At 36.4% G+C, this 12035-nt stretch overlaps 1 protein-coding gene across 2 annotated transcripts in view; it reads right to left on the bottom strand.

Moving 5' to 3' along the window:
* Positions 1-1295: 1295 nt before the first annotated feature.
* AP1S3 (adaptor related protein complex 1 subunit sigma 3) overlaps positions 1296-12035 on the bottom strand; it is a 72761-nt gene continuing 62021 nt past the window's right edge. The window contains exon 5 of one of the 2 annotated variants that reach the window (XM_087424763.1): positions 1296-2423. In XM_087424763.1, the coding sequence (XP_087280889.1) occupies positions 2313-2423 (111 nt within the window). In that variant the 3' untranslated portion in view covers positions 1296-2312. Of the gene's footprint in view, positions 2424-6932; positions 9417-12035 lie in introns of those variants that run through there. The other variant, XM_004427628.3, reaches the window with a different exon arrangement.

Here is a 12035-nt window from a genome sequence, read left to right as displayed (position 1 = left end):
CAGATCTCACATGGCATCTAAAGAGCAAGTCAACTCATTTTTGCAGCAGAGGGCAAAAGGAAGACTGAAGAGACAGAGAGGAATTAGCACATCACTGCTTTCTACTTCTTGAGTTGGAAAAAATAAACATCAAAAAGAGAGCTTCCATTCTAACACAAAGCCATGCCCTGTAATAACCATGTAGTGGAGTCATAATTCATGTGACACAAATAAAAACACAAAAAGTGCACATCTTTGGGTAGAAGTGAATCCTATTTTTTAAGAAGCTATTCTTGGGTCGGCCCCGTGGCTTAGCGGTTAAGTGCGCGCGCTCCGCTGCTGGCGGCCCGGGTTCGGATCCCGGGCGCGCACCGACGCACCGCTTCTCCGGCCATGCTGGGGCCATGTCCCACATACAGCAACTAGAAGGATGTGCAACTATGACATACAACTATCTACTGGGGCTTTGGGGGGAAAATAAATAAATAAATAAAATCTTAAAAAAAAAAAAAACAAAGAAGCTATTCTTTGCACAACCACGTCCACAAACCATGGAGTTGTCTTTCATGGTCCTGGTAAGAGCTGATGATGGATTTACCACCCTGATAAACGGCTTCCATGAAAAAGCTTAGTGTATCACTCATATAAATGATATTGAATTAAGGCTGGTCTGGAAATGTGGTAGCTTAACTTCTGGTCCCAACCCACTCGTTTTGTTGTTTCTTCTTTCATGAGAAGCAAAGCATGTCCTTATGGTACCACTGCTAGGTGCTCAGCGTTAATTTTGATCACTTTCCCGCTATCATAAGAATAAGTGCAGCCAATTAACTGCTACGTTGAGTTTAGTCTTTCATCGTTCAACTTTCATCCAGTGAACATTTATTGACACTTTAGTGAGTGTCAGGCACTGGTATGGGTGCTGGGGACCCAGCAGTAGACAAAACTCAAAAAGTCCTGGACAGCAGTGTCACCTGAAGTTTTGGGATCCTGTCGTGCTTCAGAAATACAAGATTTTAATGTTATTTCTGAACTCAAGACAATACAAGAGATAAGACAAACCCTCTTGACCAAAAGTAAACTATTCTGGTGATATACTCCAGAAATGAGCAGACTGCTTGCTGGTCTAATGAACTTCTTTTGGTTCTTCAAAAACGTTCCAGTCTGGGAGTGTTAAGGAAAATATGCCTTTTTAAAAGGGGAGGTTTTCAGATCCTGATCTGACAGCTATTAGTAATTGTGTCAATGTGTGCAAAATATTAATAGGCCCTTTAGGAGATTCAAAAAAGCAATCTCTCCCTCCCTCCCTCTCTCCCTCTCTTCCTCTCTCTCTCTCTCCCTCTCTCTCTCTCACAAGCACACACACACACACTCAAATATTTTTCATGTCAGCAAAAGATAAGACAGGTATTTAAATATTTATAATATAATATTAAAAGTGATAAGTAGCTGGGAGGACAAATGTAATGCAAAGGGATTTCAGAGAAAGGAGGAAGGATAGAACAAAAGAAGAGTCATGAAGAAAGTAATACCTGAGTTGAGTTTTAAAGAATCTGGATATAGTGAGTTGGAGCAGATAACATTTCAGATAAAAGGAATAAATAGAACAAGCAACAGCCGAGAAGAAGAGAGTAATACATCAACCCATGAAGGAGGGTGAGATATGTGATTTAAAATTCAGAAGTAGCCAGAACATGGAAGGTCTCAAAAGTCAGATTAAGATGCTACACCAGCAACCACAGAAGCCAAGTAAAAATTTAGTACAGGGATCAAAATGAAAATGCCCCTAGGCTAGGCTAGTGTGTAAATCAGTGAGGTGGGCAGGTAGACTGGTGAGAACTATAGAAAAGAGCAGTGCACGCTCTCCAGCCCCAGCTGATTCTGCCACGCAGAAATGCAGGCCCAAAGTGGCTAGTTCTTACAATTTTCCAAGTGAAACAAAAAAAAATCTAATTTTTGTATGAAATCACACAATTGATTCAATTTTTTATACAGTGATGGCTAAATGAAATTTGTATGCAGGCTCAGGGTACGTCTACAAAATTGACGTGATGTGTGTATGGTAACATCGTAATCTTACTTCTCAGCAGTCTTACTTCTCTACTCTCCCGATCAGATTTATTATCCACCCTCTTCTAGATAATTAGTTGCTTGTATTAGCACTAAACCGTGCTATATTTTTCCTTCTCCAAAAACAAACTTGATTACACATATCCTGATCCTGCTCATAATGGTAGCCCATAATTATGTCATGTATTAGAGTAGGCTCATTGCTGTAACAAACAACCACACGCTGTCAGCAGCTTAACACAATAGAAATTTCTTTCTGTCGCACATCACAGTCTAGTGTGGCTGTTTCTACTTGGTTGGCTTTCTTGCCAACCTTTTTTAGGTTCTCTCCATCTCGTGGCTCTGCCTTCTCTGGATCCTGGAGTATTTTCCTTCAGCTGTAAACAGAGAAAGACCGAGAATGGAGGGTCACACGCGGGAGGATTTTATGAGCCAGACATTCAGTTGGGCATGTGCTATTTCAACCCACATTCCACCGGTCATAATTCCCCCTTGGATAAACCAAACTTCAAGAGAGGCTGGGAAATGAAGTCTAGCTGTATACCCAGGAGGAAGCAGGAAACGATTTGGTAAATGAACACTTGGTCTTGGCCTCATTTTTCAAGAAGTGTTTGGTTTCATCCAGCACGGGCTCCTCAGCTCAGAACCAAATGTGAAGGTCTTATTTCATGGTTAGGTACAAACAAGGCTGAAATAATAAGCCTTAGCTAAATGTAGGAAATAGTCACAAAATTCAATGATTTTTCCAGATTATTAGTGTATCTTATTCAACATTAGCAAAAGAAATGCACTGTTCCTCTGTTCTCTCCTTCTCTCTGAAATACGTAAGATATTCCACCGCCAAAATTCAACAACACAAACTTGGTAATTCACCCTTTATCTGTATTCCAGAAGTAGCTCTGCTTTCTACACCTCTAATGGTACCCTTCAGTTAAAGTGCACTTGATATACTTCACTTGTACCATTTAAAAGGGTGTAAAACATGAGTGAATGTCATCAGGCTTGTACTTCACACCAGGAAAACAGGCTTATCAAACACTTTCATGAGGTCACACCTTGATCAAGACAGGGTTTAATTAAACAGATGATTAGCACTGAGACCTGATTGAAGCATAAATGTTAATGTACTGATTATTCTTTCCTCTTGTGTATAGTGGAGTTTAGATGAGCTCACTTCCATGATCCCTTCTGACTCTGACGTTCCATTCATTCCAAAGAGCGAGTCCATGACCCTTGTCAGTGGCACTTCCAGGACCAGCATGAAGGTCCTCAATGCCTAGTCCATTTTGATGTTCTAAACATAAATATGATACTTAGTCTTATGGCTCAGAACATCCCAACCAGTACGGCCCACTTGTTTGCTCTAAGAGACTAATGGCTGAAAATCATACACAGAGAGAGAAAAAAATCAAGCCATTATTTCCCTCAATTCAAAAGCTCACAATAGTTGAAGCATTTGAATAGTATTTGGATGACTGCCTCAGAAAAATTCCTAAATTCAGTAATAATGTATTTTGGCTCATAAGATTTTGAATATAGAATGCACAGAGAGCAGAGACGGCTTGAATAAAAGTGTCTACACATGTCACACATCCTAAAATAATGAGTTAGTCTGATTTTTACTTTATGATTTATCATTCTTGAGGTTCTTTGTATGCATGCAAAAGATTTAAATTTTCTTCTAACTTAATTTGCTCTATGTTCTTATATTTTAAATAAAGTTTTCAACTAAAACAGAAACTGTGTACAAATTGTTTTCTTTACAACTGTTATTATTATTATATGATATTAGGTATTCCAAGCAGAACATAATTGATTTTATTCATTTTTCTTATTATGCACCTTGGTTTATTCATTTATCCACCCATCATTTCAATTTTGGCTTTTAAAATTATAATTAATCAAAGTCTGACTCTTTATAAAATATCATTAAAATTTTGTTTCCAGAAATAAAAAGCTATTTATTTCTAAAACAGGAAAATATAATTTAATAATTTTATTAAATAGATTCTCCAAGATACATCTAATCCTACATAAGTGAAAGTAATATTTATATTGTAAGACTTTTTTAGAAGTTTAATTATTTTATTAAATGAAAACATTTTAATACTTTCAATTTTTGACTGCATTTTCAAAATCATATTTTTATTAATTTTTCAATTTATTTTTCTACCTTTCTAAGAAATGAAAATGACCTAAATTATTTTTTAAAACTTAATTTTCTGATCACAAACCCCTGCAACTCCATTAGTTCTTTATTCTTCACATTTATATCATCTTAAATTTCTCAGATATCTATTTTTCCATGATAGTGGAAAAATTTTATTAAAACTGGAGGATTCACAAATTCAACAGATTTCTCCTCCTCCAAAAAATATTAAAAAAGAAGAAAAAAAGCTTAAATCAGTATTGAAGCAGTATGAAGATTATCTCACATTTGGAACCAAGTGTCCACATAATTCTTCCTTTTCTTCAGCCTAAATGTATTATTTACTTCAAAATATTATCAAGTAAATTATGCTGGCATATTTCTACTAAACATCCATTTTACAACAAGATTAACATTTTAAACACGTACAATTACATGTTTAATAAGTAAAGTTCTCTTATAAGTTCTCTTATAACAATATCAGGTGTTACTCATAAAGCTAGTTATAAGGTCATGCTAAAAATAAAAAAGCCCACACAACTCACACAACTGCTCATTTATCAGCCTCCATGGAAACTCTCAACATTTTCCAAGGGAACGAGAAGAAGTGCCATTTTGAATTACACTCTTAGTAAACAGATAAAGGACATGTCAAAGACATAGAAATCATTCTAATCTAGAAGACAGTCAAATCATAAAGGTATCATCTCAGATTAATTTACTCTTGTTAGGAACTATGCTGTTAAGCCCAGAAGAGAAATGCTTAGAGCATTTATTCTGTAAAGAAGCAAAAAAACTAGTTAACAAAACAGTAAATTAACATTTTGAAACAAATAAGTTATGATGGAAACACTGCAAAGTTATGTACTGATGGCACAAACACAAGGTGAAAACCTTGAGAGTCAGTTAATATGTGAGTTTATTCACAAAGAATTGATCAAAAGTAAAAGTTATCTGTAGGCCTGAATCTTGTATGAAGTAGTACTATCAAAAAGTGAATCTAATACAGCCCTAGCTGTTAGTACTTTCTGTTTTTAATTTTATGTGACAAAATAGAATATCATTGGTTTTTGGGGGTTTTTTCATGAGGAAAATTCGCCTTGAGCTAACATCCGTGCCACTCTTCCTCTATTTTTTAGTATGTGGGCATCTCAGAGCAGCATAGCCGCTAAGAGTGGTGTAGGAACGGAACCTGGGCCACCGAAGTGGAGCGAGCTGAACTTAACCACTAGGCCACCGGAGCTGGCCCTGTTGGTTTTTTTTTTTTCAATGTATTTTTTAATTGAGATAACATTGGTTTACAACATTATATAAATTTCAGGTGCACATCACTATATTTTGATTTCTGTGTAGACTACCCATTTACATTCACCACCCAAAGACGAATTGCCATCCATCACTGTACACATATGCCCTATCACCCCTTTCGCATCCCCCCTTCCCATCTGGTAACCACCAATCTAATCTCTGTATCTATGTGTTTGTTTGTTGTTGTCGTTGTTGTTTTTATCTTCTGTGAAATCATACAGTATTTGACTTTCTCCGTGTGGCTTATTTTGCTTAGCATAATACCCTCGAGGTCCATCCATGTTGTCGCAAATGGCAAGATTTCATCTTTTTTTATAGCTAGTAACAAGAAAAAACAAGTGTTAGAGAGGACGTGGAGAAAAGAGAACTCTCAGACACTGCTGGTGGGAATGTAAACTGGTGCAGCCACTATGGAAAACAGTATGGAGAGCCCTCAAAAAATTAAGAATAGAACTACCATATTATCCAGCTATTCCACTGCTGGGTATTTATCCAAAGAACATGAAAACACTAATGCATAAAGATGTATGTACCCTTGTGTTCATTGCAACATTATTCACAATAGCCAAGACTTGGAAACAACCTAAGTGACCATCAATGGATGAACGGATAAAGAAGATGTGGTATATATACACAATGGAATACTATTCAGCCATAAAAAAGATTATCATTTAATATCAAAGTACATAGTCTATGAGCAGAGTTTTTTCAAGAGTTTGCCAAGAGTTAAAATAAGAATTGAAAAAATTTTAATGACCCTCCCTTTGCAGATTACTGAAAAATAGTCGTTGGCTTGCTTTTCTTACACGCCAGAGCATCTGATTGAACTTAATCCAAAATTGCAAGGACCACGTGAAAAAATACATTAACATTGTCCAATAAAAATTATTGATTAAATCTTTATGTATTTAAACCCTTAAACCATTAAGTAAAGTTAAACCCAGGTCACCAGTGAGGTTTCAGAGGTATTATGTTATGAATCCTAAAGCAGAATCATTAGGTTTAGAAGAACAACATCTGTGTATGTTTTATGGAAAGCTTTATCATTATTTTAGGAGACTTGATATGGAAAAAAGTTCAAAATAAAAATTCATTTGATTTGCCAAGAAATGTCAATGTCACATTTGTTAATGAAAGAAAAGGAGTTACTAGATTTAAAGAATGATCACATCATTAACTACATGTAAAAATATCAGATTATAAAAATGTGGGTGAATGACGAAAAGTCAATAGGATCAAAGCAATAAATACTCTTCTCTCATTCGCTGTCACCTACTTGTGAAGTTTCTCCTTGCTGGTAAGTACCAAGAAAATGAAGAGGTCATATGAAAGGGACTTCACCAGGAATTATGGGTAGCAATTTCAAGCACATCATCTGACTTTTTAAAAAAAAAAAACTATATTCATAAAATCACACTCAAGTTCCTCATTAAAAAATTTAAAAATACTTTATTTGGAAGTTGTATACAAATTAAATATTTATTATCTTTTCTTTCACCTGTTAATTTTATTATAAGTATATAATATAAACATAATAATTATTTTCACCGATTCATCTTTCATGTAAGATGTCACCAAAATCCCTCGAATTTACCCCAGTGTGCCACATCGTTATGTTCATTTTTCTATGTGTGATGCTGATGTGAAGGCTGAGAAGCACTGTCTATAGCTAGAAAGTGTCTGACATGGAATTCCCCAGAATACGCATTCTACATTTGAACGAGTTTCAATAAATATCTTCATCCAAAAATGGTGGAAAACTTCAAAAGAACCAGAAAATTTTTGATGGATTTACATAAAGTCTATCTTTACAAACTTGTTTGTAAAAATAAAGAGTTCTAACATATTAAAAAAAAAAAAACTAAACACAAAACTGAAGAAGACCTAAAGTAAACAAAGCAATCAAAAATGATAAACTTCAATCTGATGCCATAATTATAATTATATGATTAATCTGAGGAAATATTAGATATTAAAAGCCCAACAATGACTCCATATACTAATCTGAGTTATTTCCTTTTAGTAATGGTTACATTGAGGAATTGGCCAATTTTTCCTTTTGTTCTTCTGCTCTTGTCTTGCTATTTTTCCCTAAATATGTTTGGAAGATGAATCTAAGAGGACATTTTTCCTTCATGTTCTCTGAAAGTCTATCCTATGGGGTTCCTAGGGAATCCAACAGCAAGCACCCTCTTCTCTTAGGAAAAGCACTAGAAGGTCTCTAACCACTCTAACATGAATGATACTACACCTCAAAACTAACACTGAACGTGCACAGACAAGACATCAAAAGTGGGGCACCAAGACAGACTATCATGAGTTACTTCCTATAATATGTCTGATCACATGTACAACCTGGTTACATAGAACCTTCATTCCCGGAAGCTTGAATGCAACATATTCACAATAATAATGGTCAACAGCAAATATTTCCTTTGGGAGAGTAAGGAAGAAAAAAGGAAGAAGGCATCTATCATATAGGCTGCAATAAAATTAAACATTCTAAGTAAGCCTAATAAACAATGTCTTCAAATATATTAGATATACATTAAAACATTTGAAACAAAATCTCTCAAGCAACTAAAAGTACTTGAAACATAAAGATTATGAAAATAGCAGTAGTAATAATAATTATTGCTATTGTCATTAATCTTTATTATCCTACTTTTATAACAAGGAAAGTCATAGACACTGTATCTCCAGATATCTCAAAACCTTAATAAATACCTAGAGTTTGTAGAAAACGTGACCTTACTGGAATGCCCCTTATATTCAATTAAAAGGTAAAATTAAAAACTCAGGCTAGGAGCCAGCCCTGATGGCCTAGCAGTTAAAGTTCAGTGCACTCCACTTCAGTGGCCCGGGTTCGTCTCCAGGTACCGAATGACACTACTTGTCTGTCAGTAGCCATGCTATGGTGGCGGCTCACATAGAAGAACTAGAAGGACCTACAACTAGATTATGTAACTATATACTGGGGCTTAGGGGAGGAGAAAAAAAAAATTCAGCCTGAATACTGGTTTCCCAAGCATCAAAAACACTTAAGTCCTGGGGCCAGCCTGGTGGCGTAATGGTTAAGTTCACACACTCCACTTCAGTGGCCCAGGGTTCGCTGGTTCGGATCCCAGCTATGGACCTATGCACCACTCATCAAGCCATGCTGCGGTGGCATCCCACATATAAAGTAGTGAAAGATTGGCACAGATGTTAGCTCAGGGCCAATCTTCCTCACACACACACACAAAAAAAAACCCCACAAGTCCTATCCTATCTTTGGTTATTTTCCTTAATTCCAATCCTGAAAAAAATAAATGAATTCAGGACATTAAAATCAGATACATTGTATCTGGACTGAAATTACAGTATTATTAAGTGTATTAAAAATGTCTAGCATTACATATGAACTCTGAACTATTAACATAATTTTGAATTATTATACAATTTACAAAGCTAAACATTTAGAAAAAGTATTATTGATACAAGACATACTTTACATTCAAAATCACGGATTATTGCAATACAGTTGTCAGCCTGTCAACAGAGGATTAAAATGCAACAAAAACATACTGCAACAAATTTATTTAAATTAGCTCAAAAATATCACCTGGAGTTAAAACATAGCAAACAAATATTCAGTTTATTGAGCTATTTTAACATCTAGAGCTACAATACGTAGTCATATACAGTATAATACAGACATGTAATAATGATAAATATATTATATTGAACAACTTTCATTTTTCCTAGTTAACAAAGAATCCCTTTTAAGTTTTTTTTGGCATGGTGCCAGTGGCTCTGTCAAATAATTGGACACAAGGTACTGCTTATTTACAAGTTCACAACACGTAGCACTTGGAGTCTTCAAGTAGATGTACAGTTAAAAGGTAGGCTTGTTCATGTATTCCGCCATTGTCTGAAAGAGAACAATAAATTAGAACAATTTTCCCTTAAGCTACATCCTTTAGCTGACTGTGAAACCTTTTCATTCTTTTATTTTTTTTTTTTTTGCCTTTATTGAAAAGAAGGTTTTGAAAGTATGTATGGACATAAATCTTTTATTCTAATAAGAATGATGGTTCAAAGTTTGAGTATAATTTGTATACACATCCAAATGGCTGGAACTAGATAACTTTCAACTGAGAAGAAACTAAACTTGATCGTAAAATGAACATCAGATAAGAGAAATGATAAAGCAACAGCCGCCAAGATATCACTGCTGACTTCAGATAAATATGTCTGCTAAAATAGTCATGAGGATCACCTCCAGGTGCATGTATTAGAGCAATCTGAATTGTATTTGTGTAATATAGGTATTGCTACAGATAATGTGCACAACACTTTATTTACATTATTGCCAAGATATAAAGGATAAACATGTAGTTTGAAAAGGCTTTCCCCCAAAGTATACAAATTACGTTTCTTCATCCTCCTCATCGGTTACCAAGTTTGCTAACATGCCATAAGGCCATAATTTTTTTCCACCACTTCTTTTTAAATGTTTGACTGGATTCACAACTACAGGCAGAGTTAAAAGTTACAGTGATGTTGCAAGCCCTTTACCGTGCCTGATAAATGGACTTTCTCTTACACGCTCTCTAATTATAAACATATATGTTTGTGTGACACTGTGGCCCCTAGGATGAGTCAATAAGAGAGCTCAAGGGGCCAGCCTTAGGTAACACCCTGCCTCTTCCATGCCCGTCACAGTCAGCTCAATTAGCAATGCTCAATCTGTTCTTAAACCTGAATCCCAGGATACCTGATTCACTTGCATCTGCCAGGGAAGACATCCACCAGTGGCCAAACAGACCCAGGCCATGGCCAAGAAAGATTGCTCAGGGGACACGATGGTTAGAAATCAGGAGTTCTAAGTGTTGGAGAGGATATGGAGAAAAGGGAACTCTCATACACTGCTGGTGGGAATGCAAACTGATGCAGCCACTATCGAAAACAGTATGGAGATTCCTCAAAAAATAAAGACTAGAACCACCATACAATCCAGCTATTCCACTGCTGGGTATTTATTCAAAGAACATGAAAACACGAATTCATAAAGATATATGCACCCCTGTGTTCACTGTGACATTATTCACAATAGCCAAGACTTGAAAGCAACCTAGCTGCACATCGAGGGACAAATGGCTAAAGAAGATGTGGTATATATACACAGTGGAATACTACTCAGCCATAAAAAAGATGAAATCTTGCTATTTACGACAACATGGATGGACCTTGAGGGTATTACGCTGAGCAAAATAAGTCAGAGGGAGAAAGTCAAATACTGTATGATCTCACTCATAAATAGAAGATAAAAACAACAACAAACAAATACAGAGAGGCAGAGATTGGATTGGTGGTTAGCAAAGGGGAAGGGGGGAGGGAGGAGGCAAAATGGGTGATTAGGCACATGTGTGTGGTGATGGAGTATAATTAGTCATTGGGTGGTGAACATGATGTAATCTACACAGAAATCAAAATACAATGACATACACCTGAAATTTATATAATGTTGTAAACCAGTTACCTCAATTAAAAAAGAAATTCACAGGAAAAATGAAAAAAAAAAAGAAGAAATCACGTGTTCTAACTGGTTTCCACCAGCTCTATTTAGAGTTCCAGTTTTCTCTGCTGAAAATATTTGTGCCCAGTCATCCACACTTTCTTATAAAGCTCCTACACCTCCTAGATGAATATTGGCCAAGAGAGGCCCACAATCTAAGACCTCCACCCTGTATTTCCTCTTACAGAGGCGGCCCATGTCTTTAAACTTAGTGGGGGTATCATACCAGCCAGGGGCCTATGCTTGTTCTGTGGTGCCTAGAGTTTTATACCATTGAAAAAGGAACACAAAGTTACAAATACAAAATTGGGTATCAAGTTTATTTAGAATGAGAAAAGAAATGACAGTAGATTACAAGTTTTTGAAAGATGACAAATATCACAAGATCCAGAACAATGGCATATGGTTTTCATTCATTAAGTGCCTGACACACCTCTATCATATCTTACATTCATTGTATGGCTACATATTCTTTGACGTTAAGATATCTCACTTTTGCAAATTTGACCTTATGGGGGCATTGCTAGGCCCTTCCTGCAGCCTTGAAGGGGCCTGGGCCAACAAAGGCGCTGAGTTGTCACTTCAGTGGCCTCACGGTTCATTGGTCTCTGGTTATGGGCACTGCTTCACCCCACTGGCTAACTCAATCTGCTGAAGACTACACTGGCTGCCCTTTCTGCGCTGTGCTATTACTCAAATTACATCATCCAATAACATATGAGGTTGGTATTTCCTTGAGCTTGCCACCTTAAAGGTTGGAACAGACTCTTTAAGGCTGGTGCAACCTTAAAGAGCTCTTCCCTGGCCTTTCACAGGAGGACTAGAATCTGTATCTTGGGATCTCTCCTGTCATCCATCTTGCACTGCAGTGTTTCTCGTGCCTTCGGCACTGTACATGCTTCGACTTTTTACCGCATTATGGTTTGGCTTAGCTGTTATGTTTATGCTTTTAAGGGTGACAGTGTTGGAATG

This window comes from Ceratotherium simum, chromosome 37 (genome assembly GCF_057802395.1).
Source record: "Ceratotherium simum simum isolate JZ-2026a chromosome 37, ASM5780239v1, whole genome shotgun sequence".
In the NCBI taxonomy this organism is placed as follows: Eukaryota; Metazoa; Chordata; class Mammalia; order Perissodactyla; family Rhinocerotidae; genus Ceratotherium; species Ceratotherium simum.
The sequence above is the reverse complement of the archived record's forward strand: the minus strand, read 5'-3'. Positions and strand labels throughout refer to the sequence as shown.